This window comes from Quercus robur, chromosome 7, assembly GCF_932294415.1.
Source record: "Quercus robur chromosome 7, dhQueRobu3.1, whole genome shotgun sequence".
Classification (NCBI taxonomy): Eukaryota; Viridiplantae; Streptophyta; class Magnoliopsida; order Fagales; family Fagaceae; genus Quercus; species Quercus robur.
This window is the reverse complement of record NC_065540.1, coordinates 23,572,826-23,585,988: the sequence shown is the minus strand read 5'-3', so window position 1 is coordinate 23,585,988 and position 13,163 is coordinate 23,572,826. Positions and strand designations below refer to the sequence as shown.

The window sequence follows — 13,163 nt, the reverse complement described above, 5'->3', positions numbered from 1 at the left end:
AATACCCTACACTGCTCGGTGGTGTGCCCCTTGTCTCTGTGATAAGTGCAGTATAGGCTTTGGTTCCTCCGAGATGGGTCGCCCCCCATTTTGTTCGGCCATCTGAAGAAGGGCTCGTTCCTTATCCGTTCCAGTATCTTGTGCACGGGCTCTTTAAACAACACATTAACCCTTTCGATCTGCACCTCTGGTTCCTACATTCTGAAGTCCCTTTTTGCTTTTGGCGGCAAGATGCTTTGCCGAGATCTCCCCGTAAAAGGGGCTTTCCCCCTGCTTTGCAGCTGGTCATCCTCCAGGCGTTTGTACTCCTCTATGCGTCTCATCAGTTGCCTCATATCCTCCGGGGGTCTTCTCGTCAGCGACTCCCGCAGTTCAGAATCCTCGGGGAGCCCCATCCTGAAGGTCCTAGCTGCGATTTTCTCGTTTCCCCCACCAATCTCATTGTAGAGTTCCCAGTATCGGCTGGCATAACTCCGAAGGGTTTCCCCGACCCTTATTTTCATGGAAAGCAACGCGTCGACCGGTTGTTGCACTCGGCTGCATGTTACGAACCTGCTGCCGAACTCCTGAATCAGCTCGGCGAAGCTGTGTATAGAACCTTTCCGCAACCCATTGAACCATCTCAGTGCGGTAGAGCCGAGACTAGAGGGGAATACTTTACACATCAATGCATCGTTGTGCGCATGCAACGACATCATGTGGATGTAATGACTGACATGCTCCACGGGGTCTGTCCTTCCCTCATAGGAATTGAATGGTGGACTCGTGAATCTGCTCGGCATGGGTGCCCGTTCAATCTCATCAGAGAATGGAGACCGGGCTGCCATCCGCAAGGCCCTGCTCATGGCGTCCATCGCGGCGTTGTGGGGCCGCCGCTCCTCTGGCGACTCTGACCCTTGGTTATCATATCCATGCGACCGGGAACGGTCCTGTCTACGACGCGTCTCCCGGGAGTGACGACGTGACTCTTGAGAACGTGATCAGTCTCGGTGTTGTTGTGTAACAGATCGGCTGGAACCTTCCTCGCCACGGTTCCTCCTAGGTTGGGGGTTGTGGTTCCTTTCGTGGCGCCGACCCCTTGCTTCCAGCTCCAAGTCCATTACCAATCTGCGCAGCCGCTCCAGCTCCCGGTCTCTATCATCATGTTGCCGATGTGCTGAAACGTTTGAAATCGTCCGGTGTGTCTGGGCCGATCCTTCTCCCAATCCGGACCTTTCCTCTCCTCTTGGATGCTCCCTATCCTCCAGCCGCTTCTGTCTTCTCTCCCTCCACGTCGATCCCCGAGAAGATCCTGCGGAATTGCTCGGCACGTGCCCTCCTGAACGCTCCTCAGACATCTTCTTCGCTTGAGTCTCACTCGAACCACAGCTTCGTAGGATAGCCCCACGGTGGGCACCAATTGTAAGAACCAAGTACAAGAATTCTGGGCCTTAGATTACTTGGGCTCACAATTTATTTGTAGTGGGTTTAAGGATTTCCTACAATGGGTCGTTCTCGGCAGAGGGACTCAAAGCGACACTCAGTTGATACTCTCTCCTTGACTATTTTCTCTCAATTTTTCTGAATCCCTTCTTCTCCCAACTTTCCTCTATTTATAGCCAAGGTTAGTGGGGAGATCATGATTATATTCACCGTTAGTGCTATTGAAGGTCCAGTATTATCTGGTTAAAGTGGTTGTTTAGGTGAAAGGGCGGTGCAGCATTTATGATCTTGGAACTTGGTTCCATTTTCACCGATTATGTTCGGCAACTCACGTTCCCGTGCATATCATGACCTTCCCGGGTATTGACTAATGCGCTCTACCGGGAAATATTAACCGGTCAACCCCGGGAACTTAATACCCAAAACTTTGTTTTTGGCTCTAAGGCAGTTTCAAGAAGGGCATAAGGTAACTGGAACTTTCTGCTGGGCCTGCGCCCAAGGCCGGTATGGGCTTGGGCCCGGGGCCCAGATGGGTCTGGGCCCAAGGCCAGTATGGGCTTTGGGAGCTCGGTGCCGTACATCTTACATTACGGTAATGTTAGAAAAAATTAAATGAACTAAACATCTTAATATGACGGTAATGTGCATCACATTAGGGGCACATCACGGCGAACTAAACGCCCACATTGGAAGTATTGGACGCATGTCCACGTCGTATTGACTCATACTGCTTGCAAAATTTTATCTTACCTAAGTTGCAAGGAAGTCTATCAAAGAGCAAGCTCTTGCAATACATTGTGCCCACCATCCAATCAAGAAGTAGTTGGATGACAGTTTTTTAAATGAATAAATCTTTGTAATAGAGCTTGGATGCATTTAAAAGATGTATTTTGAAGGGGATTCAGGTCAAATATGAATATGGGTGGATTTCAGTTAGCTCAATTGATAAAATTTATGATGGTTGAATAAGAAACCTGAGATTCAATCCCTGCCCAAACCAAAAATCGATTGGTGTCTTAATCTGATAATAAAAATCTATTATCAGGAGCGGATGTTATAAGTTAAAACTCTCTAAAAAAATAAAAAGTCAATATGAATATGGGATAAAGTGTTTTATTGGTTACTCTGGATTGTTTTCACATCCCATTATTTGCATTAATTAGGTTATACCCTAGTTAACCAAATCTAGCTTAGAGTCAGCCAAAGATCTTACCATCTGATCAAAGTAAATTGACCATCATTGAGGCGATGGTGAAATTCCCTTTAAAATGAATGCTTATGGGCCGTGATCAAATGCATGAGGAGCAAGATGTTGCAAGATCATCGAAAAGCTTGTATAAGAACTAAAATCGACTAAGCATGTAAAATGAGGAAATGAAATGCCTATTTCAAGGCTTCTTAGCTTATTGAAGAAGTTTTGTCTCGTGTATATAAAGGGGCAGTTTGGTAATATTGTTCTAGTAATGTTGTTTAAGTTTTTTGGAAATACATGTGGATGAAAAAGTGTTGTGAAAATACGTGTTATGTTGTTTAAACAACAAACACTGTTGTTTAAATTCCCCTACCAAACACCCCCTATATTCTCAACAAGACTAGAATTGATTGTGGGAGAAGGGATGGGGGGTGGGGGTGTCTTTCATTTAGTCAAATCATGTCCATTTCACAACAAAAAGGAAAACTTTTTTTTTTCTCTCTCTCATGACTGGTCATATACACTCCAGTGTGCAATTTTGAATTTACACTCTAGAGACAAGAAGAGATAGTTGTCATTTACATCACCCTTCATCTCCATTAGTCACATATTTTCCCATCCACAAAAAAAAAAAAAAAGAAAAAAAAAAGAAGCTCTTATTTTTCCCCTCCTTGCTCTCTCAAGATCGACTGAAGCTTCATCACTCAGAGGGTCTGTTTGAGATTTGTTTATTTGGCTAAAACTAAAAATTTTTTGCTGAAAATACAGTAGATAAAAGTAAAAGTTAGCTGAAATAGTACAATGGGATCCATGAATGGTATCAAAAAGTGTAGTGGGGCCCATGAATAGTAGCAAAAATAAGCTGAATAGTAAAATAAGTTAACTTTTTAAGCTGAAGCCAAATGCACACTTAGGGTCTGCTTGGATACCGTTTATTTTGCTGAAAACTGAAAACATTGTAGTAAAATAATTTTTAAACATGTGAATAGTGCCGTGAGACCCATTTTTAATGAAAGTTTTGTTGAAAAAAGAAGTTTGTGAGTCCTGTGAACAGTGCATAGGACCCACTGAACAGTACATAGGACCCACTGAACAGTATATAATCACCTGAAAACTGACTTCTAAAAAAAAACGCCAAACACTAGGGACCAGAAGCGCAATCCAAACGAGTACTTAGGGGTATTTAGATACCGCTTATTTTGCTGAAAACTGAAAACAATGTAGCAAGATAATTTTTAAATGTATAAATAGTATCGTGAAACCCATTTTTAATGAAAGTTTTGGTGAAAAAAAAAAAAAAAAAATTGTGGGTCCCGTAAACAGTGCACGGGACCCGTGAAAAGTTGAAACACACTTCTAAAAAAAAAAAAATAAATAAAAAAAGAAGAGAGAAAAGAGAAAACGCAGATAAGCTGTATCCAAACGGGTATTTATTATTATTATTATTTCTTTCATTCACTCAAAATGCTAGAAAAATCCTCTCATTCTTTCTTCATTTGGGGCTGATCCAAAACCTTATCCCCAGCCCCCTTTATCTCTTATTTTCTCATCTTGTTCCTCCTTCCAAGAACACAAAATACTAACCTTTTGCATTTCTAGATGCAAAATCGACAGCACACTCCGCCGGCGAGGGCTTCGAGGACAGTTTCTTGGAAACGCGCGAACTCAAAGTGGTTTGTTTGCGGAACTCACCGGTTCCCTTTCTCTTACCTCTGTTCCTCTCACTAATTCTTCTCAATCTCTCTCACCTTCTGAAGCCGCCACCATCGATCTTGCCTAGCCGCCGTCAATATCGCTCAGCCACACTCGATCTCGCCAATCTCACTCATGGTCTCACCTTCTCCAGTCACGGCCAATCTCACCCCGAGGCCGCCGTCGATCTCACCCTCTTCCCTCTCCTAGCTGTTTGCCTTTCACTCTGCATCTCATTGGTTGTGGGTTTTTTTTTTTTTTTTTTTTTGGGTTGATCTGATATTGGTGAGTAATTGTGGTGGTTGGTTTGTAGTAGAGGTGAGTTGTAGTGGTGGTGATGGTGGGTTCTGATATGATGGGTGAGTTGTGGGTGATGGTGGGCTGTGGGGGTGGTATGGGTTTTGTGTTTGTTTTTTAAATTGTAGGTGGCAGGTGGTGGTTCAGTTGATCTGGGTGGTGGTGGGCTGTGGGCTGTGGGCTATGGGCGGTGACAGTGGCAGTGGTGGTGGGTTATGGGGGTGATGGCCGGTGGTGGCTGTTAGTGTTGTTGCGGCAGAGTATATTGATGGCTGGTGGTTGTGTCATTGATGTTGTTACTATTTGTTGATGATAATGAGAGGAGATAATATATTATTTTAATGTGTAGTAAATATTTTTTTAATATATAGAATTGAATGATAAAACATCTAATAAATGACATATTGTAAAATGATGTGGTAAAATAATAAAGTAGGTTTTTGGTATGTCAAAATGACATTTTTTTTTGAAACATCTGCTACGGATGCTCTAATAAGTGAAAAGGTTCAAGGATGCTCTCTAACCTAGCACCAAGAACCTTAAGTCACCCTCCAATGAGAAGATTGATTAAACGAACCTCTTAAAAATATGTTGTTAAAAAGACATTAAAAAAAAAAAAAAAAAAAAGACTCTAACGACCATCCATTTTCCTAAAATAGGTCTTTTCATGAATAAAAATGCAAGCCTTTTAAGTTTAACCTTAAACAAAAAAAAAAAAAAAAAAAAAAAAAAAGCCTTCCAATGTGACATCTTTTGAACCCTCAATCAATGAATCCCTTTTCAAAAGAAGTTAAGATTGAATCTATATTTTTCTTCAAAAGAAGATGAACAAATTAAAAACCATAGATTTTCACTTTCAAAAATCTTTCTTTTATCAAAACTATGGAAACCATTTTTCTTATATTATTTAAACTTTAATCTTGGGAATTTTTTTTGTAAAAGGTATAACACCTCTTTTCCTAAAAATAAGTTATCAAAAATTGGTTTTAAATCATAAACTTTATTTTCTTAAGATGCATAAAAATCTTTTTTTTTTTTCTTATTGCTTTCTCAAAACCCTTTTTCGTTGATTTCTCTTTACGTTTTATCATCAAAAACCCCCCCTTTTCTACTAACTATATAAAAAGAGCCAATGGCTCTAGCTACGGTCCATTTGGTTTATTCAACCTTTGCCTTTTGTAACAAGCCAAAAAGGTAAGTCTGGTGAGAAAGAAAAATTTTTAACATTAAAAAAATATTATGTCCACAACATTTTCACAATAAATTTTAAGTAACAGATTATTATTTACTATTATTGGTGGAAAAAATAATTTTAGTGATTGGTTCAAATTAGAATCAATAATAACTTACAATCGAAGATTTGTTGTAAAAATATAGTAGAAATATTATAAACGTAACACTTAGTATTTAATACTATTATCATAACTAAAAATAAAGGTATTCCCAAAAAAAAAAAAAAAAAATGTACTACATCCACAACATTTTAATAACAAATCTTAAGTGATAAATTGTTATTCTAATTTAAACTTACCAATGAAATTATTTTTTTGTCATTCAATAACAACCCATAACAACTTACTACTTATAATTTATAATGAAAATATTGTGGACATAACATTTCTCTTGTGAAAATGTTAAGACATCTTGTTGTCATCACAATATTTCCACAATTGCTGAGTTGTCAATTCTTTACAAGTCAAAGTAAAATATAACGAAATTATAAAGGTATTAAGAAAATATTATGCCATTCTTTGTGTTTCTAGAAATTTTTTTTCATTAGTTAATTTTTGTTAAGCCAAAATTTACTGTTTCACATATAGTTTTTTTAGGTTATTTTATGTATTTTTTTTCTTTCTACACTATTTTAAATGAAAACACACATTTTTACACACACACACACACAAAAACGAAAAACAAAAACAAAAACAAAAACAAAAACTTAGGATTAAAATATTTTTTATCCTTTATATCTGGGGTAATTCACAATGCCTTCTTAAACATTAAAATCAAGCAATTTCTCCCTTAATATTTTGGAAAAGAACAAATATGTCATATTGTTATTCTCTCAATTAAATTCTAATGAAAGTTTATGCTTCTTAAAATATTCAATTGTGTAATGTCTAAAATACTTTCACTAAATTTTAACATCCCAAAAATTTTCTTTATGTATTTGAGTTTTAGATGGTAGTAATTTTAGAAAGTTGGAATTGTAATATAAGGTATTTTATTTCCTTGCCTCTTATTATCTTTTTCTTTCTTTCTTTTTTTCCTTTTCTTGCCTAAAATGGGTGTTCATTAAAAACTAATTAAGTTAAAGATTGCACCTAAACTCATGTAGAATGATAAAGAAGAAAGTATGAATGACAAAATTTTCATTGTGTACGGTTGAAAGTATTTGGTGAAAAGTTTCAATTGTAGCATATAACATCTTTCATTGTGAAAATTTAAATATTGTGACAAGGATTTAGCAAAACTCAATTGCTTATTGTTGGAAGATGATGATATTTGTTATCATTTTTAGAAATTTTTAATGAGTGGATATTACCTTTAGCAAATAGGTATCAAAATTCTTATACGAATAAGAATTTTGAGTGGAGTTGTAATGTGTCATTGTGTTAAAACCCATTTCCCTCTTTCTTATGTGTGTGTGTTTGTTTTTCAAAAAAAAGATTGGATAATTGTCCCACATTACTTAAGAGTGTGTATTGTGTGTAATATAACTTGCTCCACCATCCCTTATGGTGTGCTTTTGTATTAGAACATTTTTCCTCTCCCTTGTGTGTGTTTATTTCTATAAAAAAAAAAAAAGATTAATTTCGTATGACATACATTTTTATGTTTATTTTTTTTCTTTTTTGAGGAAGAATATCTTTTTTGTATATAATTTCGTACTTTTTCAAATAAAATTTTTTTCTTAATTTTTTCATTCCAACTGTTCCACTTGCAAGCCACACTGGTCATAAAATAAAAAATAAAAACCAAGAGAAACCATTTTAAAAGCTCTACCCCCAAAAAGTTTAACATTATTTCAAAATAAACATTAAAAAAAAAAAAAAAAAAAACTCATATTTTCGAATCCACCCCATCTGACCAGAAGCAAAGGCTGAAAGATGATTCTGACTATGGTGACGTGAAAGATTGCGAGTGAATTTTGCTGGGTTGTGTTGGTTGGTTGTTGAATTTTGGTATTACATTCTCTCCTTTGTCTCTGCCGATCAGATTAGGTGGCAAAGTGAATTAGTTTTGGTTCCTCCCATTGTCAGCTGCTGCCATTCTCTCTCCCTTTGTCTATTCTTTGATTTGTGGTGATTTGTTTTTGCGGTGGAAATTTGTTTTTGCAGTGGTTTGTTTTAAATAGAGTAGAGAAATATATATTGAGTCTGACTAGAATTATCTACAAATGAGATAGTTGAAATAACTTTTGGGAATTAAAATAATTAGTTCTCTGAGACATTTTCACAAACACCTACTCTACTCCTCCACAAGCATGGCCTTCAAACTCAAACACTTGTTTTTCTTCTCAATCCTAAAACCCCAGAAGCCCACCCTCTCTAACCTTCATCTACTGCAGCAATACCGAGGCATAGCCAAAGTCCGTCTCAAATGGGTCAAGAACCGAAGCCTCGATCACATAATTGATACCGAGACCGATCTCAAGGCCGCTTGTCTTCTCAAGGATGCTATAAAGCGCTCCCCAACTGGTTTCCTCACTGCTAAGTCCTTTGCCGATTGGCAAAAGCTTCTGGGTCTCACTGTCCCAGTTCTACGCTTTCTACGCAGGTACCCAACTCTCTTTCACGAATTCCCTCACACTCGTTATGCCAGTTTGCCTTGCTTTAAGTTAACGGACACTGCATTGTTATTAGACTCACAAGAACAAAGTATACACAAAAACTGTGAGAGTGACACTGTGGAGAGGCTTTGTAAATTGCTTATGATGATGAAAACTAGGACTGTATCGTTGCAATCGTTGTATCCTTTGAGATATGATCTGGGTTTGCCCGATAGTTTTGATAAGATATTGGTTCCAAAGTATCCTGATCATTTTCGATTCGTTAAGGCCTCAAATGGGATTGTGTGCTTGCGACTCGCAGAATGGCGTGAGGAATTAGCCGTGTCAGCTTTAGAGAAGAGTAAGGAGAATAAGAAGTCGAGTGATGAGTATAGGCAATTCAAGAGTGGGAAAACTTCATTGGTGTTTTCGATGAGTTTTCCGAAGGGGTATGGGGGGCAGAATAAGGTGAAGGCATGGATGGAGGAGTTTCAGAAGTTACCGTACATTTCGCCATATGAGGATTCTAGGAGGATTGATCCCAATAGTGAGCTTATGGAGAAACGGGTTGTTGGGGTTTTGCATGAGATTTTGAGCTTGACTATTCACAAAAAGACTAAAAGGAACTACTTAAGAAGCTTGAGAGAGGAACTGAATCTTCCGCATAAGTTTACTCGGTTATTTACTAGGTATCCGGGGATTTTCTACCTGTCATTGAAGTGTAAGACGACTACTGTGGCTCTCAGAGAAGGATATCGTCGAGGAAAACTTGTGGACCCTCATCCCATTGCTCGTCTCAGAGAGAAGTTTTATCATGTTATGAGAACAGGGCTTCTTTACCGTGGTAAAGGTGTTAACTTGCTATCTCAGCAAGGCATTTTACTTAATGATATGGAAGATGAGACAGGACAAGAGACTTCTGATGGGGAAGAGGTTGAATCAGGTGATGAATGCTCAGAGGAAATTTCAGATGTAGAGGAAGAATCTGATGAAGAGTAATGTTTGTATGATAGAATTGAGGTTTAATTAAATAGCAAACATCATTACAGCTCAAGGTAAGAAATTCTACTCATAGTAATGAATTTAGATCATTCTTCTTTAAGAATCAGGATAACTATGATTTAAAAGGGTGATTCATCAAGTTTATGTTGTTGGTGGATAGATTTGATGATTGATGCATACTGTTTGATTCAAATTTAAAGGGGCAAAATTTAACATTTGTCCAACAAATGCTTGTTATGCCTATACATTATAAGCTGTTATCAATACTTATATGTAAAAAGGTATAACATTTATGTTCAAAAACTTAAAATGCCAATGAGCTATTGGTCACAATTAAGCAACTCATCTATTGGTTGAAATGAAGTTTACAATCACTGTTTTTCTTATATTGGTAAGATAAACACTCACCCAGACACCCAGTGGATGTTGTTTTTTGAACCCTCGAGCTTATCCTCCACCTTGATCTTATAAGAGGAGGGTGTGCAATTTGAGCTCCCATTGACTAGAATCACTGTTAGTGTTTAGTGAAATGAAGATATTTTTTATGATTGTAAGTGTAAATTTTATATTTCCTGTTAGTTGGAATAGATTTAGCGGAAGAATCTCTGGTTAATCTTTGGTGTTGAAGTTCCTGCATTCACTATTTGAAGTAAAACCATAGAAAAAGTAAATAAGTAACATTGACGTACATAAGCCAGCTAGTTCAAAAGTTGAGGACCAAATATGAAATTTAACCTAATAAAATTGATGCACATAAAGCTGTACATGTTATATATTACAACAAATTCAGAAAATTAATCAATGAATCAGGTTACTTGCAATGGTAAGTGAATTCTGATATGGACAAATGAGTTATCCTACATATTCTGATTTGCATCAGAAAGAAGCATCTTGAGATTGATCACCTTTGTAGCAATGCATGCAACTAGAGCTTTTATATTCAAAGCAAAGCATGTTTTAAATTTACCAGGTTGTGTGAGTTCATTCTGAAAATTAGGATGTTAACCACTATAGAACACCTTCTGACATAAATTGTTCCCACTATTGGTATTTCCAACCCTCAACTACTTTTGTATTATCAAGTTCGGTTGTACTGGTAATTTGAATTAATGTAGATGGCTTATAATGTTGATTAATGCCTAGCTACTGTGACTTGCAATTTTTTGGTTTTGAGAGAAAGAACAAGAAGCTTGGTTGCCATTTACAGTGGAGAAGCTGGCTTCCATTGGAGTGCAAGCGATCAATATGTGGTATGTTTCTATGGAAAAGGTTTCTTTTTTTCTTTTTTTCTTTTTGATAATTGATGAAAGATTTTATTGGAAACAAAATTGGCCTAAGTACACTGGAGATGCACTATGGAAAAAGGTTTCTAAGGGTATACTATATTTCTTAGGAAAGATTACCTGAAAATTTAGTGGTATCTAGGATAATTATACCTTCGTTGCCTTGGTGTGAACATTTTTATTACATTGTATGCCTACCTTTTTTGAAAAGATTTCCACTTGTTTTGGTAGACTGAGTCGGAAATGTTAGAGCTAGTGTTCCTTTTAGAGGGTAGATCTAAATAATTCCTTCAATAAGACTTGTAGCTATAATTCGTTCAATATTCACTGTTGTCTTTTTTTTTTTGATAAGTAACATAAGAAATTTTATTATTAAAAACCAACCAAGTACACTGGAAGTGTACTAGAGTGGCACAAATCAAGAGCCCAAATTACAATAAATCAATAAGATCGGAGAGAGAGAAACAAGAACATAAAGGCAAAACTACACTCCAATCAAGGAGAGTGTGGAAAAAGAAAGATCTAATGTCAAGAATAGACCGTTCACAATCCTCAAAACATCTAGCATTCTGCTCCCGCCATAAGCACCAAAACAAACAATGCGGCACAAACCTCCATAAATCTATATTTTGATGCCTACCAAAATGCCAGCAACTCACTAACTTTATATGGCATAACTCAATGAATACCAAACAAACAAAAAACTATGGACCACAACTCATAAGCTATAGGACATTGAAGGAGAAGGTGATCCACCGATTTCCCAAACCTTTTACACATAAAGCACCACTCTATCACTGCAATATGCCTCTTCCAAAGATTATCCGTAGTTATGATCTTACCTAGGTACCACTCTTATCCATAGTTAAGATCAATATTCACTGTTGTCATGGAGAGTTTGATAACATTTCATTGTTCTTTCTTTTTCTAACGGTTCATTTGTTTTGGAAGATAACATTCCTGGAAAAAGTTTTCCACATTTTCTAATGTTTGGTAAAAATCTTGGCCAATGGATAACATTTTCTTAAGCCGACAAAAAACAACCCAAAAAAATTCAGAAATTTTCTTCCATTTTTTAGAAGCAGAAAATGTTTTCTGCCATTCTCTTGTGCTTGCACTCCCTCCATAGCCATCAATGCCACTACCAACACCACCATTGCTCTCCACCACCATTGCCGCCACTACCTACCACACTACCTTCACCCAACCATCTCTGCTCTTGCCACCTTCACTGCACCACTACCACATCAAGATCGTCACTACCATCACTACACCACTTCTGATACCTTTGCCATTGCCACACCATCTCTGCCACCACAATGCATACATGAAATATTAATCATTTTCCATGAGGCCCAAGTGAAATAAAATGCTTTTGAGATAATTTTCAAAGTCACAACCAAACAAAGGAAAACAATTTAATTTTCTAGGTAAATCTTTCAAATATTTTTTCCACTGAAACAAGCATGGGTAAATCTTTTTAATCGGTAAATGGCTGGTGTTTTTATGTGAGATATATTCTGTGTCGACTAGAGAGAGAGTGGGAGATATATTCTGTGTCGACTAGAGAGAGAGTGGGAGACTGAAAATTCATAAAAGATTCTGTCCTTTTTGATGCTAACTTTGATGAGTTCCTGATATTTAAAAAAAGATGTCCCAAACTTCCAAACTGAAGACTTTTACTTGTGACTGTGAGTAGACTAAATGGATACTCTTCTTTTGGCTCTTAAGAGTGTTTGGCTTGTTTTGTCTCAGGAAGTCTCATGAGGTTCAAAAAGCATGTGAAGTTAATTTATGTGGAGATGATTTACAAGGGTGTGGAAAACTTCAATCTGGGGAAATATCAAAAAACATTTGAGGGAATGTGATGCAGTAACCAATTCACCAAGGAATAATTGATAGAAGAGCATTGTATCATATAAGCAACTGGATTATTACACTGGGAAGAAACATGGCCCCGGTTTGGATAGATCATCACCATATGACAGTATATAAGCATCCCCTGTTTTGGTAACAATCTCAACTACGGTTTGAACAAAGAAATGATCACACAAATTTTGCTGCATAACTTTAGAACAGCTTGATTTGTGAAGTTTGCTTTCTTTGTAAGAAAGTTATGATCATCTTGTGTACTTCATTTGTCCAAATTTACTTTGAATATGCGGTGACTACTAGGCGGATATCCTTTGTGTTTTATCAGACCCGTTTTCTTTAAACCTTTGTAAATAACTAGATTCCAGAATGAGAAATTCCAATTTTCAAGTGAGTAGACAGATTTTTTTTTGTCACTTACAATGGGACGAATTGAGACCATCTCTCCTGAAGCCCCAGGTGGAAATCAAAGGATAGAGGAGATGTGAACCTTTCCAACACTATTACTCAAAAGGGTCCATCTGGCTCTATTGTGGGTGACAAAGTTGGCTTCCATAAAAGTATGAACGGCAGTCCAATCAATTAAGGAATTCAAAATGGTTCTAGCCTTAGTGATAAAATTTACAATAGA

At 37.1% G+C, this 13,163-nt stretch overlaps 1 protein-coding gene across 1 annotated transcript; it reads left to right on the top strand.

Annotated features, from left to right (window-relative positions):
* The first annotated feature begins 7,607 nt into the window (after positions 1-7,607).
* Positions 7,608-12,948, top strand: LOC126692840 (protein WHAT'S THIS FACTOR 9, mitochondrial). Its single transcript, XM_050388640.1, has 2 exons — positions 7,608-10,627; positions 12,416-12,948. The coding sequence occupies exon 1, from the start codon at positions 8,091-8,093 to the stop codon at positions 9,372-9,374; it is 1,284 nt and encodes a 427-aa protein (XP_050244597.1). The 5' UTR covers positions 7,608-8,090; the 3' UTR covers positions 9,375-10,627; positions 12,416-12,948.
* Positions 12,949-13,163: the final 215 nt, after the last annotated feature.

Coding starts and splice junctions, on each gene's coding strand:
- LOC126692840 (XM_050388640.1), top strand. CDS start 8,091: ATGGCCTTCAAACTCAAACACTTGTTTTTCTTCTCAATCCTAAAACCC.